The 25,554-nt window shown below is 39.1% G+C and overlaps 1 protein-coding gene across 16 annotated transcripts in view; it reads left to right on the top strand.

The window, feature by feature from the left end:
• The first annotated feature begins 315 nt into the window (after positions 1-315).
• Positions 316-25,554, top strand: part of LOC131936918 (protein scribble homolog) — a 59,072-nt gene continuing 33,833 nt past the window's right edge. For all 16 annotated transcript variants that reach the window (XM_059294034.1, XM_059294049.1, XM_059294045.1 and 13 more), the window contains exons 1-15: positions 316-641; positions 736-853; positions 4,630-4,711; positions 18,296-18,385; positions 19,327-19,447; positions 20,872-20,946; positions 21,321-21,465; positions 21,563-21,635; positions 21,960-22,005; positions 22,313-22,396; positions 22,903-23,018; positions 23,745-23,917; positions 24,198-24,328; positions 24,984-25,103; positions 25,357-25,546. In XM_059294034.1, coding sequence (XP_059150017.1) covers positions 480-641; positions 736-853; positions 4,630-4,711; positions 18,296-18,385; positions 19,327-19,447; positions 20,872-20,946; positions 21,321-21,465; positions 21,563-21,635; positions 21,960-22,005; positions 22,313-22,396; positions 22,903-23,018; positions 23,745-23,917; positions 24,198-24,328; positions 24,984-25,103; positions 25,357-25,546 — 1,726 coding nt within the window. In that variant the 5' untranslated portion in view covers positions 316-479. The remainder of the gene's footprint in view (positions 642-735; positions 854-4,629; positions 4,712-18,295; positions 18,386-19,326; positions 19,448-20,871; positions 20,947-21,320; positions 21,466-21,562; positions 21,636-21,959; positions 22,006-22,312; positions 22,397-22,902; positions 23,019-23,744; positions 23,918-24,197; positions 24,329-24,983; positions 25,104-25,356; positions 25,547-25,554) is intronic.

The raw sequence follows: 25,554 nt of genomic DNA, 5'->3' as shown, positions 1-25,554 counted from the left end.
CATGCCAGACACAGGGTCACATGACCTCGAGTAGCGGAAGAAACGCTAGTGGCTCACCTGTCTGTACACTAGCTAAAAATAATGGAAGTGTAAAAGGGATTAAATGAATAGAATGTACAAATTTATATTTTAAGGAATAAGTGAAATTCATAAGAAAAAGGCCAACTAGTGATAAAATAACTGTGAATTAATGTTTACTATTACTACATTTTCAAAATAAGAAATTATTTTAAAAAAGAAAGCACGAATTGAATTTCTAGTGATAAATAATTTGGTTTGTGAACGCCCGCACACCAGGCATGATGGACTATTTTATCATGACGTCACGAAGTGGGCAACACTTCGAACTCAGACTCATGGATTGTTGACACTCTCCCTATCAATGATCAGAATGTGAATGCCTTCAACTTTCGTTTTAAGTGGATTTATTAAGATTCATACATGTTCCAATTGAGGATTAATCGTTGATTCATTTCGCCATGTTGAAGTGCATTCCTTTATTTCGTGCCTGTAACAGACAGGTTGAATCGGTGGACAGACGACACTGGGGCCTTACGAGTGTTCCTGACGATGTTTTGCGATATGCAAGAAGTTTAGAAGAATTAGCTCTAGATGCGAATCAAATTAAAGAACTTCCAAGAGTAAGTTTGTAACATTCGTTAATTATCTCTCTTTTTTTTTAACTAGATCTAGGTCATTTATTTCACTCATCAACCACTTGTTTTTTTCTGGTAGGGATTTTTTCGCCTGGTTCAATTGCGGAAGTTAAGCCTCAGCGACAATGAAATTGGGCGTCTCCCCGAAGAAATATCAAACTTTGTTAATCTTATGGAATTGGATATTAGTAAAAATGGTAAGCTTTTCATTTGTCTCTTTTTAATTACGGAAATTCCATTTTATAATTATTTCTTCCTCAAGTGTGTTATCGGTGGTTGCCGCCATGTTGGATCAGCACACTGGGTCACTCCTCTGTGTCAGGAAAAAACGGTGTTGAGGTGTGTGTGTACGGTGCATAGTTAGGTAGTTTACCATGGAACCTTGAGACTCATGTCATAACAATTTTAGGATTTACCACATAAATCCCAAGTTTTAAGGCACATTAAGCTGCTGTAATCATATATTGACCTTACATTTGACATTTGTACTAATTAAAATAAAAATAAAATCATAAGATTAAAAGATCACAACACACCATGGCCCATGGTTTTTCACTTTTGTATGCATGTGTAATTGTGTATTGTTTGTTAGTAATTGGTATGGTATCTAGATCTATTTGGGGTTTGTCTATGGTTTGTATGTACTACATACTGCTATTCAGTTATAAATACTAATAAAACCATCTAGACTTTAGACACTAACTCAAAGCTTGAGAATAATAATAAAGTAAGTAGGCCTATTATAAAGACTGTTGGCTACATTAATTTAGTAGGCCTGTAGCTTAATTGTAACTAAACACAACATTCCCAAACACATTAAATATTTATTTTTGTGTTCATTTTTTAACTCACTAACCTTTGTTTGAAATTGCGACCAAGAGGTTTTTTTTTAAGAATAGTGAGGTTTTTTTTTGTTTGTTTGAGCTTTCTTTCAACAATTTTGGCCCATTATTTAGCCTAATAATTATTTCATGGGGTTGATAGTTTTTATTTAGCTAATTATCCTACAAAGATATTGCCCAAATGATAAATTTTTTTAAAATTGAAGAATCGCTACATGTACCAACTCATTTTCCTAAAAAAAAAACCCTACATTTCTTAGTTTAAAAAAAAAAAAATCACAATTTATAAAGTGCCTTCCATGATTCATTAGTACTATAATGATCTATATTTGGTATGACTGGTAATGTTTTTAGGTTTTTTTTTCATTGATACAGTTGACAACATCACAAAATGAACAGCACTGGAGCATTCATTTCCATTGCAAGGTTTTGATCACATGGCTAAATTTAAGAACAAATTTTATCATCTTAAGTAGCATGTTTTTTACAAGTTAGATAACACGGCCTTTAGATGGTGATAACATTTTAAAAATGATTCAGTTTTTATCACAATCTAACTGTTATTATTTTAATATCTGAGAAGTAAATGTTCATGTACTGGGACATCATCACACTGGCTTAAACTTAAGCTGTTATCTTAATTATGGATTGACTTTGTGATTTAATGCTTCTGTGTTTGTAAACAAAAACTATCCTGGAAGATTACAGTTTTACAGAAGGTATGACATTTTCCTCTGCTGATGTAACTAGAATCATGTTTAATGTTGCAAATATGTCTCCTTTTTGCAATTATTCTTACCAATAAAGTTACATCCTTTTGGTATAAATGGCTATATTTGCATTAACATACTGCTTTAAACAATAATTTGTAATGTTTGTTGCAGTTGTTATCTTTTCTGTTTTAGGATTGATCTATTTAGCCATGGTTTGTACTTCTCTCCCATCAGCTGTATTTAAGCACAAATATGCCTGATCACAGCATTTTTGTTTTCAGTCTGTTGACTCAGGTCAAGGCTTTTCCAAATTTTACAAGCAACCATTGTTTGTTTTATGTAGTATGGCCTTAATTCTGATAATTTATTTTCCAACCTGCTATCAAGCAATAATTCAATAGACCCCTATAGCTAATACTATAAGCTGGTATTATTAATCACACACAGCTGCCTCTCCTAATAACCTCAAGCTGTTTTAATGTTTGGATGTGTACAGTGGTGGCAGTTTGTGTGTGTTAACAATTTTTTTTTGGTTCTTTTAATGACATTGAGAAGTGTCTGTCTTTTTATTATTTAAACTTATAAGTGATAAGAGGTCTGATCTGATAAGAAGCGGTTTGAATAAAGGAGTCTCTGTTGCACTATTTCTCTCTCTGTCCCATCTTGTATGTAGAGGGACTTTGTACATATACACACTCCTAGTGAAGATTATTATGAACAGTTTTTGATAAAGCTGTTTGTACCCTACCAACTGCTTGCTGGACTATGGTCTTACACCCACACTTTTGTATTTTCAAAACACCGTTTCACAGACTGTCAGCTATATGAATTTAGCATACATGTTACATTTTATTGGACATATTGTTAGAATTGTAATCTTGTGTCTTTTTGATTAAATTATTGTTAGTACTACTTTTGCTACTCAAAAAATAGATACATATTAATTGTTATTTTGTTGAGTACAATACAAAGTTTAAAGAAACTTCTAAACACATTATAAGTTGCATGTATTTTTAAGATATTCCGAACTCTTAAAAATACCTACATTGGACTACTTAAATGAGTGGTGTTCACTTTTTCAAATCTTAACTTTTATAAATTTTTAACCATCTTTAGTTTATAGATCTACAAGTAAGTACTAAACTCCAAAATGATAATCATTTTGGTTGTCAGATTCCTGAAAAAAAAACCAGCAGTCGTTTTGAAATTTTAGTCAATTTGCTAAACTAATGTTTTTAAAATTATCTAGTTGACTACCTTTGATGTTTAACACACTTATTGTCTCATGTTAAAGCTTTTTCCACAGATCATTTTAAAATTTAAATAAATGTTTTGTTTAATTTCTGTGTGGTTGCAAATATGGACACTGAAATTTTGATGAAAACATTTGGGGGAGTGGGTGTGGAGGTTTTTTGATAGATTGAATTTTTTTCTTGAACATTCTTGAATGTTGATCATCTAATTTCTTCAGTAGGGTATGTGAAAACATTGTGGTTTCATGTATAAATATAAAAAATTATAAGCATTTTACTTACTTAAATTAATGTTGAGATTAATTTCTATATTTTAAAACTGTTTTTTGTAACTGCTCCATCATCATTTTCCTTTGTGGCCCATGGGGAGCAAAGTGCTGCAGTTACACCTCTCCACCGGACTCGGTTTTGGGCTGTGCCCACAAGAGCCCAGCGGTCTTTGCCTCTTCCTCTACCATTCCTCTCCATGATCTTTTTGTCCGACCCACTTTCCTTTTTCCCTGGGAGTTCCAGTCCATAAAATTGTTTGCAATATTATCTTCTTCCCTTCTTAGGGTATGTCCAATCCATCCCCATTTACAGGCCTTGATATCCTTATATGGCTATTTTATTTTTATTTTTGTAAAAGCTTAGTGATTTATATTTTATTTAGTAGTAGCTGCATTATTCTAAAAACTTAAAAAATAGATTTCAAATAATACAAATTAAAGTTAGATGAGTTAATTTAGGTTATATATTAACTGGAGTAAATACACAGCTTATTGTGAAAAGAATGGTTTAACTTAAAAGTCTCAAGGGTTGGTAAAATGGATTTGCAGTTTTAGAATAATTTACAGGTTCTCATTATGTTTTTCCATTACTTTGATCAACAGAAATAGTTCACACATTGTAAAGTCTAAATTTTCTCCTGCGTTCTTGTCCTTAGTAACAAACTTAAACGGTGGAGTTGGTGGTGAAAGGGCATAATAGCCTTGTGTACTGTTTTCTTACTACATTGTTTATTATGTTAACAAACTTTTTTGTATAATTACATTTTTGGCATGTCTGTATTATTCAATAAAAAAATGACATTAGGTGTCTTAACTCATTATGGTTTAAAAATAGTAACAGACCATAGATACAATTAGTAATTTTAATTTTTTGTTGTTGTTTTCATTGTATACAGAAATCTTTGAAATCCCAGACAAGATAAAGTTATGTAAAAACCTTCAAGTATTGGACTTTAGCAGCAACCCTCTCACAAAAGGGTAAGTTAAATTTACATATTTGAAGGCTGTTGTCTCATAGTCAACAGTCCATATGGGCTGTGTTGATGTTGGATAAGGTAACTTAATCCCCCAGTAAATAGAATATTTTTTGTTGTTGCAACACACTGGTTGCCCCTTGCTTTTATCTGTGTGCACCAATGTCTGAGCTCAACCAGTGTTATCATGCAAGGAGTGTTTGTTTCTCACAAAAGCTGAAATCTTTGAAATTGTTCCAGCTAATCAGACATGTTGAATGTCTTCTTGAGTTCCCCTTGTTGTGTAGTCATTCACATATGCTTCAACCTGAAAACTGTTTTATACAGTAATGATGCTTACCCACCATACACTGATGAGTTTGATTTGCTTGTTCTGCTTGGTAGAAGGCTTGAGTAGTAAATCGAGAGGGGGGGGGGGGGGAGTCAAAATTGGACCTTCTAGTTAGTTCCAACGGAATGAAATAGATGCCATTACTTTAGAGGGTAGCATCTTTTATATTAGGATTCTGTAATAATGCATATTATTATCAAGTTTTAGGGCTATTACATTACAGGTAACAAAGTGTCTGCTGTTAAAAAGTCTAATGAATCATTAAATTTTAAAAAAAAACTGCTCAGGGTATAAATTAAAATTAGCCATGGTGGTCATAACGAATTCATACATTTTTGTACAGTACTTCTTTTAGCCCTTTTATATTTAAGTTAAACTTTCTTGGGATTTGTTCTTGAAATAGCTCTGCATTTGTTAATGGTGTCAGGTTTTCTGAGACTTATCCCTGATGTGAGTCCTTTAAATGTGTCAGGTGTTATTACACTTGAATCTGGAAGATCTGATGAGCACCTGTAAAGAACAAGCTTATTCATGTACAGAGATATAAATTTCATCCCTGTCCAACCCTGGTGCCCCTGTGACATTTCCCCCATGCCCTTGTTTAAAAAAAAGCTATGTCGCAATGCATGCCGATGAAAACTCTCACATGGCGACTGGGGGGGGGGGGGGTGTATTGATGCTAACCCGTGTTTTAAAATGTCCAATCTGGCATGATGCCATCTAAAAGATTACCGCTGGCCGTGATAAGCCCTCGATGGCACTAATATTCATGTAATGGCCTATTGTGGTTGAGACAGACAAATCAGCCAGCCAACGGGAGCTGCATTCCTGTCTGTGCACGAGCAACCAAGTTAGATCATCGGTATGTTCAATCATTGACTGTAATCATCTCCCCTGTTGGCGTATCTTGTCAGACGAGAATTTGCTGTGTTGAACATGGAACGGTTCCCACAAGAGGAACATTCACGCAGTTTTAAGTCCACCTATTTCATGTCGTGTACATGTTTCTTTTTTAAATTGACTTCTGGAGTTACTAGAAGATATGACACGTACTGAAACATTAAGAAGAAACTGTGTCTTCACATGGGAACATTAATTAATAATTAGTCTCATGTCACAGTTTGATAATGATACTAATAACCCACGTTTCTTTCGCCCGGCAGTTAACTGCTAAAGGCGTGCCGAGCCATTCTAATAATAAGTGTAACTATTCACTTGCCGGCTTCTTATATCTTTAACTGTCCCCCGATATACCCAGTGTTAAGATAAGTGATCAATTATTTGAAGTACATGATACAAGTGTACGGTAGTTAGGAAGAGCACATTTTTAATGCAGGAAGCGTTGAGAGCTATTTGATTTTCTCTCTACTGAGTACTACAGCATTGTATTGTGGCACTTGAGGTCTTCTTGTGTGATAATCACCCGATCATGCGGCGTGTTTGTTTCTTTACCGAGCCAGATATGTCTAGTGTGTAGTAAAATAACATGCACACAGACATGTAGAAAGCATGAAGTTGCTTTCGTTTTGCGGAGGGGGGGGGTCCTCTACCTAGCTGTAGTTGGGTATCAACATTGGTGTGTTGAAGAATACCGCTACTCAAAGAGTCGCCGACACCCGAGGTGTCCATGAACATCACAGACCAAGTGTTGGGCATTGACCAGCTCAGACATTTTGGGCCACTTGTTAGAAACCATTTGTCATTTAGTGCAAACCGCCGGTCTGAAATATGCGGAGGTTGACCGAAGATGGTAGCCCCCCTTCACGTTACACGCCATTGTTGATGGTGGTTGTCGTGTTGTGGCCCGCTGTGTGAATCGTTTAGTCACGGTCTGGCTGACTCGGCACGGTCCATCGACGCGAGATCACCTCCCGTTTGATCCTCTTACCTGTGTAACTTAGTGACAGTTTGAAATGGTCGTGTTGGCAGGTCGAGGCTTGACCCTGACTAGACCAAGTTCGTTCTTCGTCTTTACACGTGAGATAACAACCCTCCCATTCTGATCACACACTGCCTATATGAGCGCAGAACCTCCTTTTCTGACCTCAACTGACCACCGCAGCCCTCCTCAACTGACCACACAACCCCCATCAACTGACCACACAACCCCCATCAGCTGACCACACAACCCCCATCAACTGACCACACAACCCCCATCAGCTGACTACACAAACCCCATCAACTGACCACACAACCCTCCCTAACTGACCACACAACCCCCACCAACTGACCACACAACCCCCACCAACTGACCACACAACCCCCACCAACTGACCACACAACCCTCCCTAACTGGCCACACAACCCCCACCAACTGACCACACAACCCCCTTCAACTGACCACACAACCCCCTTCAACTGACCACACACCCCCTTCAACTGACCACACACCCCCTTCAACTGGCCACACAACCCCCTTAAACTGACCACACAACCCCCTTAAACTGACCACACAAATCTCAACTGACCACATATCCTTCTCTAACTGTCACACTTTACGTCAACCTAGGTGTTGTTTTCTACGCTGTACTCTAGCTAGCTGGTGTGTCTGTAAATAAGTAAATTGTTTAACCATCTCTCGAGTGCCACCACTCTATGGCCATCATTCTTCATCCATCTCTACAATAGAAAACCTCTGTATCTGTCCATCGCACGATGCTATTCCCCTGTCTACTGTTCTATTTAAAGGTCAGCCGCCATTAGAAAGAATGTTGTATTTCCATGAGCCACTCGACCCCTGTCTGGCCGTATAGAGTGATACATAGATCATAGTTATCTCGTTGATGCCGTCTGTCGGGACCAAATCTATGGTCCTCTTGGTCGCCCAGTCTCCACAACCGACGACATCACTATGAAGACGGAGCAGCGTCTGTCCATGTAAACGTTTTTATGGATCTTTCAAGAACTGGGTTAACACAGTTTAAAACGGAAACAATAGTGGTCATTGTTGTTTAGTTTTTAGACTTCCGCCATGAATGGCAACGGGCTGCGTGTTAGTGCACATTCTTTCACCGATATTCCCATTGAATGCTACATCATGTCAAATACAATGTAAATTACTCGTAATACACTTGTGGGAAAAACGTTGATCGTACTCCCGTTTGTAGAACTTCAAGAATTAACCTGACCAGACAGTTCAAGATGAGTTGACTTGTGCTAACAGTCAATAGAAAAACACGATTTGCCTCCTGTCTGGACAGTTTTAAATTAGTTTTTGTAACGTTGTGTTTGGGCTCATTACCCCCAGCACGCTCTTTCACATAGATAGTTCAAGTTGAACTCGTTACATATGTGGCAAAGGTACCTGGTAAAACTGCTATTTGTACTTCCAAATTTAAAACAAAAATAGTGGGATATCGTGATATTCTCAATAGTGGCTAGTAGTTGCATGTGAGGTTGCTGTCACATTCATGTTGCTGATAAACATAGCGAGCCTAGTTTTCTAGGTGCACGCATTCTAGAGGGAACTAATGGCCAACTTTCATTGTTTAAATAAGTATTATCATTAGGCGGGCATTATTCTCCTGTTCCTTCTTTACTAGTGGACTTTTTTAATTGCTTTCCGAGGTACTGGTGTGAGAATAGCCTGTTATACCGTGGTACTGGTGTAAGAATGGCTTGGTGTACCGTGATAATGGCTTGGTGTACCGTGGTACTAGTGTGATAATAGCTTGCTGTACCCCGATACTAGTGTGAGAACAGTTTGCTGTACCGTGGTACTGGTGTGAGAATAGCTTGTTTTGCCGTGGTACTGATGTGAGAATAGTTTGCTGTATCGTGAGAATAGCTTGCTGTACAGTTTGCTGTACCGTGGTACTAGTGTGAGAACAGTTTGCTGTACCGTGGTACTGATGTGAGAATAGTTTGCTGTATCGTGAGAATAGCTTGCTGTACAGTTTGCTGTACCTTGGTACTAGTGTGAGAACAGTTTGCTGTACCGTGGTACTGATGTGAGAATAGTTTGCTGTATCGTGAGAATAGCTTGCTGTACAGTTTGCTGTACCTTGGTACTAGTGTGAGAACAGTTTGCTGTACCGTGGTACTGATGTGAGAATAGTTTGCTGTATCGTGAGAATAGCTTGCTGTACAGTTTGCTGTACCGTGGTACTGGTGTGAGAATAGCTTGCTGTACCGTGGTACTAGTGTGAGAATGTCTCGTACGGCTCTATCCCACCTAATTATATAGGAAGTCAGACATCCCCGCTGGCGAGTCTGGTACCCCTGGAGGTGGGTGAAAGCACATCTCACTGGACACTTTAGATTAGACTGATATGTGGGTGCTGTGTATACCGCTTTCTGACGGGGCGGAGTCAACGATGTTCGCGTTTTGATCTTGGATAACTCGTCAACCTTCTAGATCTAGTTTCTCAAAAAATTATTCAAAACTGGCTTGCTTTGTTTGATGTCTGTATTGTTTCGCATGTTGTAGTTTATTAAAGAGCAGCTAATCCCATCCCACCATGTGCTTGCAAGAAATGACCTCTTGAATACATGGGCTACTAATACTCTGAGGCAGCTTTAACCATTTGCTCCTATTTTTGGAAAAATGATGTAGAATATATTTAAGTAACATTAAATGGAAGCCCCATTCAGTAGAAGAAATATTGATTTTAGAAGCTTTTAGAGTTGGCACGGGGAAGTAGAGGCAGATGGATACATAGCTTATAGAAGGATAAAAAAAATCTCGCGATTGTATTGTAGGATCACTTTATTTTTATATGATTTCATTGCACACTACCTGTCAAGGTACATTATAGGGATTTTTGTTCTTTCGACTCAGCTAACTTGAATTAGTCGCTTATACAGAGAGCCTATTTTTATAAAAGTATAAAGTTTCTTCATACTCTCTTGCAGGTCTAAAAAGTATTTCCGCTTTGGCTAATGTATTTTTTGTGTCAAAATGGTCGCTTGAATGTAGATCTATATCTGGGTTTTTAACATGTGACACATTGGCCTTAAATATTGGTTAACAAAGGTTCCAAAAGCACACGTATCACGTGGTATTGATTTGTTCCTCAATTCAAAGACCCCTGTGTCAAAATTTCTGCCTGTGTTGGGCAGGTCACGCACCCCGTCATATTTACTGAGTCAACTAACTTTTCAGGCCGGGTTCGCCAAACTTTTCTATCTCGACTCTGACCGTCAGAGATTTGATCGCAAAACCACAGTGTCATTTGGTAGCACGGCTAACGGGGCTTACCAGTTATCGATAATATCCTTTGGAACACTCGCCTCATTTTTCTAGAGATCTGCCGTGGGCTGTTCGCTTTTCCCCGGGTTCAGTTACATGATCGTTCTGCTCGTTACCACTCCATCTTTATTCGATAAGTGTTTTATGCACGGGCTTTCTAAATCTGTACGCGCTGTTGAAAGGCATGTTGTAGCTAACATGTGTACAACCTGTGTACACACTGTTGAATAGAAATGCATCCTGTAGCTAACATGTGTACACACGGTTGATTAGAAAGGCATCCTGTAGCTAACATGTGTACAACCTGTGTACATGTGTAAACACTGTTGAATAGAAAGGCATCTTGTAGCAAACATGTGTACAACCTATATACACACTGTTAAATAGAAAGGTATCTTATGTGTACGAAGTGTACTCTCAAAGCTCCACTGTCCCCACCCAGACAGTGCTGTAGTAAAATAGAGTTTTGGATGACGAATTAACATTTTCTTTGAAGGAACACTTCAGTGAGAGACATGTCCAGATCGCTTCGTGTGTGCTGTGACACTAGCACCGTGGCACGTGTGTAGGTGTGTTGTTTTCATGTGTGGGTGTGTTGTTTTCGTGTGTGGGTGTGTTGTTTTCATGTGTGGGTGTGTTGTTTTAGTGTGTGCTGTGACACAAGTCACCGGCACCGTGACACGTGTGTGGGTGTGTTGTTTTAGTGTGTGCTGTGACACAAGTCACCGGCACCGTGACACGTGTGTAGGTGTGTTGTTTTCATGTGTGGGTGTGTTGTTTTAGTGTGTGCTGTGACACAAGTCACCGGCACCGTGACACGTGTGTAGGTGTGTTGTTTTCATGTGTGGGTGTGTTGTTTTAGTGTGTGCTGTGACACAAGTCACCGGCACCGTGACACGTGTGTAGGTGTGTTGTTTTCATGTGTGGGTGTGTTGTTTTAGTGTGTGCTGTGACACAAGTCACCGGCACCGTGACACGTGTGTGGGTGTTGATGTGTGCAGTGGTTACGACAAGTGTCCTTAGAACGACACCTATGCTTACATAACCACCCACGCTTATCCCATAAAACCACCCCCGTGTGTCACCAATAACCACCTGTGTGTCACCAATAACCACCAATGTGTGTCACCAGAATAAACCACGTTAAATGTTGGTGAGCGCTGCTGTTTCCTATTTTCTGTCACAGCAATGCTTACAGCGGCATGGCCACATGCGCGCACACACACACACGATTGTCGCTCGGCTTTAAGCGGCCTGTCCATTCTGGTCTAAACAAATCTTTCCTTTCAGAACGATCTTTATTGGCTGTCTTATTCACTTTATAAGCTAGGGCGCGAATTAAAGCGATTGGGAGCTAGATCGCTGAATATAGAAAAAAATTCTCAATTGTACTCAATCACACATAGACGTGTGTGTGAGTGTATATGTAGCGTTTTCTCGTTCATGCCTTTGCTGAATTATATTACTCATTGATTAGAAAGGACCATTTGTTTCGACTAAGCAATCTAATCGGAATAAGGTATCAGTCAGCCTTAAGTTGTAGAAAACATAACTGGTTTGTGATGACCATCTCAGCGGCCCTAAGGCTACCTTCAAACATGAATGGGGGGGGGGGGGTTCTACGACGTACATTGTACATAAGATAGACTGGATGACTTACAATTATGCCGTATGTAAAAAAAAAATACACTTATCCCCGCATATATTAGCTGCTTTATTAAGACGTGGTTACGGTAGCTGCCGGGTCCTTGTTGTAGGGTAATGCATGCATGCAGCTATGTCTTGATGAGAGGACGTTGAGGTGGTGTGTGCTGGTGTCTGCCGTATGAATAAACGCTGCACCCGGCGAACGTCTGGGAGATGTAACTCAGCCCGTTAGCACTGTGGACATGCCGGGGAGATAAACAGTTTGGGCTAATTATCCTCCATGTTTTATTCATGTGTGTCGGGGTGGGCTTGATCTGACCTGGAACAGCTGACGTAGTTGCTCTGGTGGGAGTAGGTCAGTGTGGCTACCTAGTCATCATATTTGTTGGTCGCTCAACTGTGTGGCTACCTAGTCATCATATTTGTTGGTCGCTCAACTGTGTGGCTACCTAGTCATCACATTTGTTTGTTGGTCGCTCAACTGTGTGGCTACCTAGTCATCATATTTGTTTGTTGGTCGCTCAACTGTGTGGCTACCTAGTCATCATATTTATTTGTTGGTCGCTCAACTGTGTGGCTACCTAGTCATCACATTTGTTTGTTGGTCGCTCAATTGTGTGGCTACCTAGTCATCATATTTATTTGTTGGTCGCTCAACTGTGTGGCTACCTAGTCATCATATTTGTTTGTTGGTCGCTCAACTTCTGGTTGATTCATGGAAGGAAAAAGTGCCATAATTCAGCTTCATGTAAGGCACAACAGTCACATTCAGTCTCATGTTGATAGATAAATCTGACATAGAAACTTAATATATCAATCAACATTAGTGTGGGGTAAATCGGACATCAACATTGGTGTGGGGTAAATCTGACATCAACATTAGTGTGGGGTAAATCTGACATCAACATTAGTGTGGGGTAATTCTGACATCAACATTGGTGTGGGGAAATTCTGACGTCAACATTGGTGTGGGTTAACGGGGAAATTTTTTAAGGACAATGAACTTTCTCCCCCCTGCCTCCATTGTTGATTTATGCTAATTTAAACATACCAGACAGCAAATTTAACACTTTCTTCCCGACTTTGTTTTCTTTTTGCTGGTTAAATGTCCACCAACAAGATCTATAGCTGTGTTCATTGTTTCTTGTTTAACGTAGGCCCACGCTAAATTTATAGCTTGTTGTCATTTTATTTGTCCCGACCGACAAATTATTTATCAACACTTCATTCTTTGATGGTGGTTTTAGCTGGCTTCAGCGTGTTGTTTGATTGGGAAAACAACACAAAGATAGGCAAGTAATGATGACTTACTAGTTAACATATCCCGAGGCAAGTAATGATGACTTACTAGTTACATATCCCGAGGCAAGTCATGATGACTTACTAGTTACATATCCCGAGGCAAGTCATGATGACTTACTAGTTACATATCCCGAGGCAAGTCATGATGACTTACTAGTTACATATCCCGAGGCAAGTCATGATGACTTACTAGTTACATATCCCGAGGCAAGTCATGATGACTTACTAGTTACATATCCCGAGGCAAGTCATGATGACTTACTAGTTACATATCCCGAGGCAAGTCATGATGACTTACTAGTTACATATCCCGAGGCAAGTCATGATGACTTACTAGTTACATATCCCGAGGCAAGTCATGATGACTTACTAGTTACATATCCCGCCCGTGCACGCGCACCTGCTGTGTTGTGGTACTAACTAGGTCATGCTGTTACGTAGGCGTAGGTTTCCTCGTTTTGTCGTTACTTTGGTGTAGGTTTTGTCGCTACATTGGTGTAGGTTTTGTCGCTACATTGGTGTAGGTTTTGTCGCTACATTGGTGTAGGTTTTGTCGCTACATTGGTGTAGGTTTTGTCGCTACCTAGGTGTAAGTTTTGTCGCTACATTGGTGTAGATTTCATCTCCCGTTCCTAGCTTGTAACTTGATTTGGGTTGAACCCGCATTACGCCGACTTTGAGTAGGAAACGTGAGCAGATTTCACACACACACAACCCCCCCCCCCCCTTTAATCGATGAGACCGAACGACCACTTGGATAGCTGGCCCAGAGTCCCAAGGTTGTGCTTGATACGTCTAGACCCTGCATCAGTTATCGCTAGCTGTGACCCCAGTGGTAAACAACATTCTTTCTGTGTGCGCTGCTGTGTTGATTTCTACACACCGGTCTCTAAAGCGCACGTCCAGCTTGAAGAATCGTATCATTGGATTAGTTGGATTGATATTTACTCTATCACCGGCTGGTAGAAGTAACAACACACAGAAGAAATCACTTCGCTGGCAGGAGGTGTTAAGAAATTAGGATATTACATGCATTATTACCTCCCCTCACTTCTACTGCTTTATTATCTCCCTTGAGCTGAGCTTTTCTTTTTGTACCTTAATGATCTTCATCGGAGTTAACCTTGGGAGCTAAACAAAAAAAAATAATTTCCAATAATCAGAGGTGTACATTCTCATTCATCCCATCTGTTGAATTTAAGCCTTTACAAGAAAATAAAAAAATTGGAAGAAAATGTCTATGCAGCAGAAATATGTTCAGGGAAGGGGAAAATTTATAATGATATCTTTTGGTGGTTACATCCAACTGAACTCTGGCTATCATTTCTGACATAAGGCCATCCAACTGTGTACATGGGTTGTTGAGGCCATCCAACTGTGTACATGGTTGTTGAACCAACTGTGTACATGGGTTGTTGAACCAACTGTGTACATGGGTTGTTCAACCAACTGTGTACATGGGTTGTTGAACCAACTGTGTACATGGGTTGTTGAACCAACTGTGTACATGGGTTGTTGAGGCCATCCAACTGTGTACATGGTTGTTAAAGCCATCCAACTGTGTACATAGGTTGTTGAACCGTGTACATGGGTTGTTGAGGCCATCCAACTGTGTACATGGGTTGCTGAGGCCATCCAACTGTGTACATCAGTTGTTGAGGCCATCCAACTGTGTACATGGGTTGCTGAAGCCATCCAACTGTGTACATGGGTTGTTGAGGCCATCCAACTGTGTACATGGGTTGCTGAGGCCATCCAACTGTGTACATCAGTTGTTGAGGCCATCCAACTGTGTACATGGGTTGCTGAAGCCATCCAACTGTGTACATGGGTTGCTGAAGCCATCCAACTGTGTACATGGGTTGTTGAGGCCATCCAACTGTGTACATGGGTTGCTGAAGCCATCCAACTGTGTACATGGGTTGCTGAGGCCATCCAACTGTGTACATCAGTTGTTGAGGCCATCCAACTGTGTACATGGGTTGCTGAAGCCATCCAACTGTGTACATGGTTGTTGAACCAACTGTGTACAAGGGTTGTTGAACCAACTGTGTAGATGGGTTGTTGAACCAACTGTGTACATGGGTTGTTGAACCAACTGTGTACATGGGTTGTTGAACCAACTGTGTACATGGGTTGCTGAAGCCATCCAACTGTGTACATGGTTGTTGAACCAACTGTGTACAAGGTTGTTGAACCAACTGTGTACATGGGTTGTTGAACCAATTGTGTACATGAGTTGTTGAACCAACTGTGTACATGGGTTGTTGAACCAACTGTGTACATGGGTTGTTGAACCAACTGTGTACATGGGTTGTTGAACCAACTGTGTACATGGGTTGTTGAACCAACTGTGTACATGGTTGTTGAAGCCATCCAACTGTGTACATGGGTTGTTGAGGCCATCCAAATGTGTACATGGGTTGCTGAAGCCATCCAACTGTGTACATGGGTTGTTGAACCAACTGTGTACATGGTTGTTGAACCAACTGTGTACATGGTTGTTGACCCAACTGTGTACATGGGTTGTTGAAGCCATCCAACTGTGTACATGGGTGGCTGAAGCCATCCAACTGTGTACATGGGTTGTTGAACCAACTGTGTACATGGGTTGTTGAACCAACTGTGTACATGGGTTGTTGAAGCCATCCAACTGTGTACATGGGTTGTTGAACCATGTACATGGGTTGTTGAACCAACTGTGTACATGGTTGTTGAACCAACTGTGTACATGGTTGTTGAACCAACTGTGTACATGGGTTGTTGAACCAACTGTGTACATGGGTTGTTCAACCAACTGTGTACATGGGTTGTTGAACCAACTGTGTACATGGGTTGTTGAACCAACTGTGTACATGGGTTGTTGAGGCCATCCAACTGTGTACATGGTTGTTAAAGCCATCCAACTGTGTACATAGGTTGTTGAACCGTGTACATGGGTTGTTGAGGCCATCCAACTGTGTACATGGGTTGTTGAACCAACTGTGTACATGGGTTGTTGAACCAACTGTGTACATGGGTTGTTGAAGCCATCCAACTGTGTACATGGGTTGTTGAACCATGTACATGGGTTGTTGAACCGTGTACATGGTTGTTGAACCAACTGTGTACATGGGTTGTTGAACTAACTGTGTACATGGGTTGTTCAACCAACTGTGTACATGGGTTGTTGAACCAACTGTGTACATGGGTTGTTGAACCAACTGTGTACATGGGTTGTTGAGGCCATCCAACTGTGTACATGGTTGTTAAAGCCATCCAACTGTGTACATAGGTTGTTGAACCGTGTACATGGGTTGTTGAGGCCATCCAACTGTGTACATGGGTTGCTGAGGCCATCCAACTGTGTACATCAGTTGTTGAGGCCATCCAACTGTGTACATGGGTTGCTGAAGCCATCCAACTGTGTACATGGGTTGTTGAGGCCATCCAACTGTGTACATGGGTTGCTGAGGCCATCCAACTGTGTACATCAGTTGTTGAGGCCATCCAACTGTGTACATGGGTTGCTGAAGCCATCCAACTGTGTACATGGGTTGCTGAAGCCATCCAACTGTGTACATGGGTTGTTGAACCAACTGTGTACATGGGTTGTTGAACCAACTGTGTACATGGTTGTTGAAGCCATCCAACTGTGTACATGGGTTGTTGAGGCCATCCAAATGTGTACATGGGTTGCTGAAGCCATCCAACTGTGTACATGGGTTGTTGAACCAACTGTGTACATGGTTGTTGAACCAACTGTGTACATGGTTGTTGAACCAACTGTGTACATGGTTGTTGACCCAACTGTGTACATGGGTTGTTGAAGCCATCCAACTGTGTACATGGGTTGCTGAAGCCATCCAACTGTGTACATGGGTTGTTGAACCAACTGTGTACATGGATGGTTGAACCAACTGTGTACATGGGTTGTTGAAGCCATCCAACTGTGTACATGGGTTGTTGAACCATGTACATGGGTTGTTGAACCAACTGTGTACATGGTTGTTGAACCAACTGTGTACATGGGTTGTTGAACCAACTGTGTACATGGGTTGTTGAACCAACTGTGTACATGTGTTGTTGAACCAACTGTGTACATGGGCTGTTGAACCAACTGTGTACATGGGTTGTTGAACCAACTGTGTACATGGGCTGTTGAACCAACTGTGTACATGGGTTGTTGAACCAACTGTGTACATGGTTGTTGAACCAACTGTGTACATGGTTGTTGAACCAACTGTGTACATGGGTTGCTGAAGCCATCCAACTGTGTACATGGGTTGCTGAAGCCATCCAACTGTGTACATGGGTTGCTGAAGCCATCCAACTGTGTACATGGGTTGCTGAAGCCATCCAACTGTGTACATGGGTTGCTGAAGCATAAGGAGACCAAGCCCTGGAGGCACATTATAATTACTGTGTCCACCAGCATGTCTCAATTGATTTTTTTTGTCTGTCACATAGAAATGTTATTCTCATTAAGGTCTGGTTACATTGTGAGCTTGATTGCATGTTCTAATGACAGGTGTTGTCCTCTAATGCTATGATTTGAGACATGGTCCACTTATTCTTATTTTAGAGCACAACCTCTTCATACCAGCACAAACCCTAGACACCAGCACAACCGCTAGACACCAGCACAACCATTAGACACTAGCACAATCCTTAGACATGAGCACACCCGTTAGACACCAGCACAACCCCTAGACACCACCAGCACAACCCCTAGACACCACCAGCACATCCGCTAGACACCACCAGCACAACCCCTAGACACCAACAGCACAACCCCTAGACACCACCAGCACAACCCCTAGACACCACCAGCACATCCGCTAGACACCACCACCACCACCACAACCGCTAGACACCAGCACAACCATTAGACACCAACGCAACTGCTAGACACCAACACAACAAGACACCAACATAACCTACAATAACCCCTATACACCTGCACAACCCCTGCACACCCGCACAACAGCCCAGACACCAGCATGAACCTTTATAAATCTTCTACACATTTAGTTTTACATTCAGAATTGCCTACATGATGTATAATTATCCAGTTTTTAATGAAGTAACAAAACCCACACACAAGTTTGGCTGATTAATCTAATGTCTTTCTTCAGCCTCCCCGATGGTTTATTACAGTTGCGCAACCTGACACAACTTGGCCTTAATGATGTAGCCCTGCAGAGGTTGCCATATGACATAGCCAGGTGAGCTTTCTTCTACCCCAGACTTACCCACCTATGTTCCTCTAAGCTGCGAGGTTGGGCGGCTGCGCGGAAGCTTTTAACTGCTGGCAGTCTTTTTGTAAAATACATATATCCTTGTATAAGACTTTTAGAACACTGTGCAATCAAAATACATGTTGCATGCTAGCTTTTTCCCTTAGAGGGTACATTGATACCCACCCATGTTACACCTTATACTAAGATTGTTTAATAGAACAATTATTTAATAAAAAGCTTTTAAAATTAAATGCACTTAAAATAAGAAAATAAAACAAAAATCGTTTGCTTTAATAAATTAAAAGCAGTGGTCACTCATGAGATCTCTTATTACATATTTTAGCAACCAATGCTTTTACTAAAGAACAAGTTTGTTTTATTTTTTTTATTTTCAGTGCATTTAAAAGTGGGTTTTTTTTTAAGTTTTTATATTTCTTTTTTTTTTCTTTACTTTTTAGTAATTTGTTTTAAATAAATTTGACACCACATAGGCCTTGACTAAAAATATTTGCATTAAAAACTAATCAGTAAAAAGACAATTACCTTCTCCTTCTTTGTGGTTGACGCTTGTGGAGAAAAGTCACTCAGCTATGAAAAAAAAGTACACCTTTGGCGGCCAAGTGATATAGTGATTGCTAGTATTTTATTATTGAATACAGTAATTTTCAAATCAAATTTAAATGACTAACCTAATGTTGAATTAGATTAAGAAAAAAATTTAAATAATGAAAGTGTCTGGAAAGTTTGAGCAAAATTTTTATACCAGAAGATGGTCAAAATAAAGTTACAAGATATGCCATGCCCCACATTGTGAACTGAATAAAGCTTATATCAAAATAATTATACATTTCATGTGAACAAAACTTGTATGTGATGAACAAAGCCAATGTATGTTGTGTGAAACACCTCCCACCATTTGTTTACAGTCTGACAAGCCTGGTCTCCCTGGAGCTGAGAGACAACATGCTCAAGATCATCCCACAGTCCATATCCTTTCTCATCAAGCTCAAGATCTTAGACCTGGGCAGCAATGATCTGGAGAACCTGGTACATTACAACTTCTTCTATAATAGCTCTCGGGGCTGGTCAATTATTTAGAGTCATTCAAGAAGATCATGATGATTACAGATATATATTATTGATCAGTACATTTCATTTCATCATGATCTTTATTAACATTTCCCTCACTTATCTACTGTCCTCACCTTAGCATTAACCTTTCCACTGCCATTTTCAATTTGATATTCGCAGTCACTATAATAAATCATTTCCCCCCCCCCCCCTTTTTACTTTCTCGTATATACAAAGTATAGAGAAAGTATTGTAATCGTGCACAAAAATCACTTGAAATTTTAACAATTTTCACCGTATTACACCTCAGTCCTTCATCACATCCGAAGTATAGAGGACTTATTTTAATCGGGCAAAAATTATCAATCCAGATTTATCAAAATTTAGAGGTTTTATGCGTAATCCAGTTTGAAAAACTGGGAATTGCATTTCTGTCCGTATGTCTGTGTGTCTGTGTGTGTGTGTGTGTCCGTGTGTAAACACGATAACTTGAGTACCGTTACAGCTAGGTTGATGAAATTTCATATATAAGTATTTTATCAAAATCGTAGATCCGTATCAACTTTTGAGCGATTTCCGATAACCGGAAGTGGTACTTTTCCTACTTTGAATTTTTCAAAAGCCTATAACTTGAGTACTATTTCAGATAGATAAATGAAATTTCATACGTAAGTAAAAGATCTAATTCTCTACCTTCTATTAAATTTTGAGTCATTTCCGTTGACTGGAAGTAGTACTTTACGCTACTTCCGATTTCTCAAAAAACTAATGTAAATTTTAAAAGTAATAATAATATTGCGCACTATTATGCGCTTTTTTATTTCGCGTTCACTTGGTGTGCAATTAATTTGTCTACGAGATTTTATTCTATTTTTTAAACTTAAAGTATTTAAAATGGATTAAAAATCATGTCTATAGCCCGAGTTCCCATCCCCTGTTATTTTATATAAGAATATTCGAGAAAGTTTAGGGGAGATCACTCCCGGTTTATTTTTTTAGCCATCTGATATTCACAGCCTTTATCCATTTCATTAACATTCCCATTTCAGCTACCATTTATCAACATTCCCATTATTTTCATCCACTATTTATGACTTATCACAGAGCCACCATTTATCAACATTTCCGTTCCCCCTATTTCAGCCACCATTTATCAAAATTTCCCCTATTTTGAGCCACCATTTATGACTTATCGTAGAGCCACCATTTATCAACATTTCTGTTCCCCCTATATTCAGCCACCATTTATCAACATTCCCCTTACTTTCAGCCACCATTTATGACTTATAGAGCCACCATTTATCAACATTTCTGTTCCCCCTATATTCAGCCACCATTTATCAACATTTCTGTTCCCCCTATATTCAGCCACCATTTATCAACATTCCCCTTATTTTCAGCCACCATCCATTGGTTCCCTCCCCTCACTAGAAGAGTTGTGGCTGGACTGTAACTATCTCACAGACCTACCACCTGTAAGTTTTTTGCTACCAATCTATCAGCTCAGTGTATTTGCTTCTACTGCATATGAGCTAGGTCTGTTTCTTTATAATTCCGTCTAGCACTATTTATTAATTGTAAAAAGATAAAATAGGATAATTTGAAATATTTGAACATGAACTTTTTTACCTGTTGTTTCTATGCTTACCTTGTCTTACCTTGTTTAACCTTTAACCCAGATTGCCTGGGCTCTGTTTAAACTAGACTGTTTACACTGCCAGCTTGAATTTCAGAACCAGCAAGTTTTTGCTTCTGACAAAACAATTATTTTTAATGCAGTTTGGCCACATGATACCCTTGTAATAGATTTGTTGTTATGTGACGTGTGTCAACATTTTGCTGTTTCAAGGAAATTGGTAACCTGAAGAAGTTGTCTATACTGGATGTATCAGAGAACCAGCTGGATTATCTCCCTGAGGAGACTGGGGGCTTGCAGAGCTTAACTGATCTTTGTCTGTCACAGAATGGGCTGGAGTATATGCCTGAGGGAATAGGTAGGGACATGCTGTCATTATTAACTTGGTTTCTTTTCTTTTAAAATTTCTTTAAATTAAAAAAAAATAACTTAAAATGTGTTTATTTTGTAATTAGGTAACCTTAAAAAACTGGCCATTCTGAAGGTGGACATGAATAGACTTTTATCACTTACCTCTCAAATTGGCAGGTGAGTGAAAGTTATTGTGCATTAAAAGATGCACTCATATAGTTATTTTATTACATCAAATTTAAGAAGTTTATCTAGCTGTTGCAATTTCTTATTTTGTGTTATCAGACAGGTTTTTTTTTTTACTTTCACCCACAAAATATGTGTATATAGCATCTCCTTCAGCCTCCAGTGATTTAGCTATATCATTAGACAGCTATTTTCTCCTGTAGATATATGTATCAGTTCAAATTACTTGACAAACATTTTGTAGTATGAAAATTTTTAAAGCACATATCAATAGAATGAAGAGCATAAATTCTTGTAACATTTCCTTTTCCTCAGCTGTGAAAATATGCAAGAATTGATTTTAACAGAAAATCTGCTCTCTGTAAGTACAGTATTACAAATAAACAATTTTGAGTTTCAAGTTAAAAAAAATTAACTGTAATTTACCTATTTTTTAAGCGGCAAGTTAATTATTTTGGTAAAGGTTTTGGTATAGTAGATATGTAAAATAGAGTAGTTTATATAGTTTGTTTTGCCAGTTCTTGAAAGTTGATGTCCTTTAATCATATATCAGTAATTATTTTAAATCATTCTAGCAAAATTCAACACATCACATGTTATCTTCATACAAGATACTGCTTTGTTTTTGTACTCACGTACTTCATGATAAATTTTTTTGTTTTTCCCAGGATCTTCCAAATTCTATCGGCAAGTTAAAAAATCTTCACAACCTAAATGTGGATAGAAATAGGCTTACAGAGATTCCTGTGGAGGTAGGTCCCTCCTTGTGGCTTAGGAGGTTTAAACTCTACATCCAAGAATAAGATAATTTTGGTTGGGGAATAAAGCAGTTAATTAGCACAATTAGCACATAAGAGATTTACATTATTAAAGTGTTATGTTAGCACTGTGGGAGTATTGTGTTTGCATTGAGGGGGTTGTTAGCACCATTGTTTTATTCAGTGTAACAAGCTAAGCTGAGGGTGTTGTGTGATGTTTTGTGGGGGTGTTGTGTTTAGTGGGGGTGTTAGCCCTGTTTTATTTACTGAAACCCACCTCTCTATAGATTGGCAAGTGTAACAAGCTGGGGGTGTTGTGTTATGTTTTGTGAGGGTGTTGTGTTATGTTTTGTGGGGGTGTTGTGTTTTGTGGGGGTGTTAGCCCTGTTTTATTTACTGCAACCCACCTCTCTATAGATTGGCAAGTGTAACAAGCTGGGGGTGTTATGTTTTGTGGGGTGTTAGCCCTGTTTTATTTACTGTAACCCACCTCTCTACAGATTGGCAAGTGTAACAAGCTGGGTGTGTTGTCTATGAGGGACAACAAGCTGCTCCGCTTACCCCAGGAGCTGGGAAACTTGAACAAGCTGCAGGTGCTTGATGTCTCTGGCAACCGGTGAGAGTTTGTTGACCTCAAGTTTAGGCTGTAGCTCTTTCATGTCATAAATTTTTGGCCTTACCTCTTTTATGTCATCAATTTTTGGCCTTAGCTCTTTCATGTCGTCAAGTTTTAGCCTTAGCTCTTTTATGTCGTCAAGTTTTAGCCTTAGCTCTTTTAAGTCATCAAGTTTTGGCCTTATCTCTTTTATGTCATCAAGTTTTAGCCTTAGCTCTTTTATGTCGTCAAGTTTTGGCCTTAGCTCTTTTATGTCTTCAAGTTTTGGCCTTAGTTCTTTCATGTCGTCAAATTCTGGTGACAGTTTTTTTCATTTATTTGTTACATTATCAACATATGACTTTATATTTTCATTCAAGGTATTGATATTTGTGGCTCTTGTCTAGCTACTTTATTCTAATTCTTTCAATTAGAGTATCTCTTTAATTCCTTCATCTATTTATTTGAACTAGATCTACATCAAATTTCTTTTCCCCAGTGTTAAGTAGAGTTAATTCCTATGATCTATTTTTATATGCTTTAATTCAAAGTGGCACCTATTTACTGAAACAACCTTTTACTTATATCCTTGGTGTAATTTGTCTATGTTTTTAAAAAATATTTTTCTTCTTAATCTTTGAATTGGAGGCAACTTTACACAATAAATGTTACTTCATTGGTACAATTTTAAAAAAAAATGTCTCATTTTTGTTAGTAGCTGAGTGATTTCTGTATTTGTGTGTGTAGGCTAGAGTACCTTCCCTTCACCATTGCCAACCTGAACCTGAAGGCCCTGTGGTTGTCAGAGAACCAGGCCCAGCCCATGCTCAAGTTCCAGACAGACTTTGATGAGAGGACTGGCCAGAGGGTTCTCACATGCTTCTTGCTACCCCAGCAAGGCTTCCACACAGAGAGCATGGGTAAATCACTCTTCACTTTCTCACCCATTGCTAACGTTTAGGGCTCAATTTATTACCATTTTATCCATCAGCACAATTTAATGTATTAGTATCTTTTTTAAAATAAAATTACACTTTTCGATTCCTACAAAAAAATATTTTGCCCTGTGACAAAGCAAGCATGAATTTTAAAAAAGTAATACTGAATTTTTTCTTATTTTAATAAAGATTAAACTTTTGAAAATCCTAAAATAAACCTGAATCTTTTTGTCTTGTGACAAAGCAAGCATTAATCTTTCAGAGAATCTCCTGAAGGGCAGCATAGCTACAGAAGGAAGCTTCACTGATAAGGACAGGCCTAGAGACAGTGTTATTAGATTTGCTGAGGATAATGATAAGATAGACACGGGAGGGGACTCGGACTCTGATTCTGTGAGTATCTAGGTTCATACCAGCAGTCACTCAGGCAACTTTTATCACAAGCTTTTTGAAGCTCTGACGTGATGAGAAGCCTCAAACGTCGTTAGCATGTTAACAATTTCTGCACCCTTACTTACATAATTTCTTCTTGAAAGCATGAAAATTTAGGATGTAAGTCCAGAGAAGACAACTAACTAATATATATTAGGTACACTTCTATGGCAACTTGTCTATTTTCTGACAGTTTTTCACAAACAGCATAACATAAACAAATTCATATTGTTTTTGTCTCTGCACAAGTTAATAATCCATTGTTTAAAAAAAAACAAAATTAAGCTCTCAAATCAGCAAAAAAAAATTAATACAGGCTTTTACTGCACAAAGTACGCATTTTATTTCACAAATCGATGAGAGTTGAGTAAACCTAAAATAATTGTAACGAAGCCTTTAACCTGATCTGTCCTCTTTTTTTTTTTTTTTTTTTTTTTTTTGTACGTAACTATTAACTTTCTTGAGGCTGTGGAGAGCTAAGGTACAGAGTAGGTTCAGTTATATAAAATACAGAATTCTTGTTAGTTTTCCTGTTTGAAGTGAGAGATTAAGAAAAAAATATGAATGCTGTTCTTGATATTTTCTCTGACCGGACCATCTTCTGTCTTCGACACAGAGCCACTTTGTAAGGCATGACACACCCCACCCGAAGGAGCTCAAAGCCAGGCATGCTAAGTTTCTCAAGGATAAAAATATTGATGGCCATGTTATACCCCACCACGATAACAGAGAAGAAGTAAGTTACCAGGAGAGTTTTTACATCAATCTACTGCTGACGCCCTTTTCCAACTATCTTATTCTCTAAGCATGTTAAGCATGTTTGCAGGATCTTTTCATGTTATAACTATAATGTACTAGCCATAAAAAAGCTTTATATTCTTCTCTTAACTTGGTTTTGTTCATTTAAATCTTCAATAATTCTTTGTGAGAATATTTAGGTGCGTATTTTGTATCCTGGTAACTAAAGTAGTATTTGAACTACCAAACAGGATCCAACATTTCTGCCCTCAAGAGATCATGATTCAAGGTATTATGATGATGATGATGAGGCCCCTGAGCCTTACAGCCAAGATTCCCCTAGGGAGCCTCCATCTGCTAACACAAACTCTTATTCATCGTATCCTCGGAGGGATGATAGATCTGCTCCAACAACACCACGACCTCCTGAAATCATCAAAGGTTGGTCA

The sequence above is a fragment of the Physella acuta genome, unplaced genomic scaffold (assembly GCF_028476545.2).
Source record: "Physella acuta isolate Inbredline_101_S28 unplaced genomic scaffold, ASM2847654v3 ptg000195l, whole genome shotgun sequence".
Taxonomy (NCBI): domain Eukaryota; kingdom Metazoa; phylum Mollusca; class Gastropoda; family Physidae; genus Physella; species Physella acuta.
Note: the sequence above shows the minus strand (reverse complement) of the source record. Positions and strands in the feature narration are given on the sequence as shown.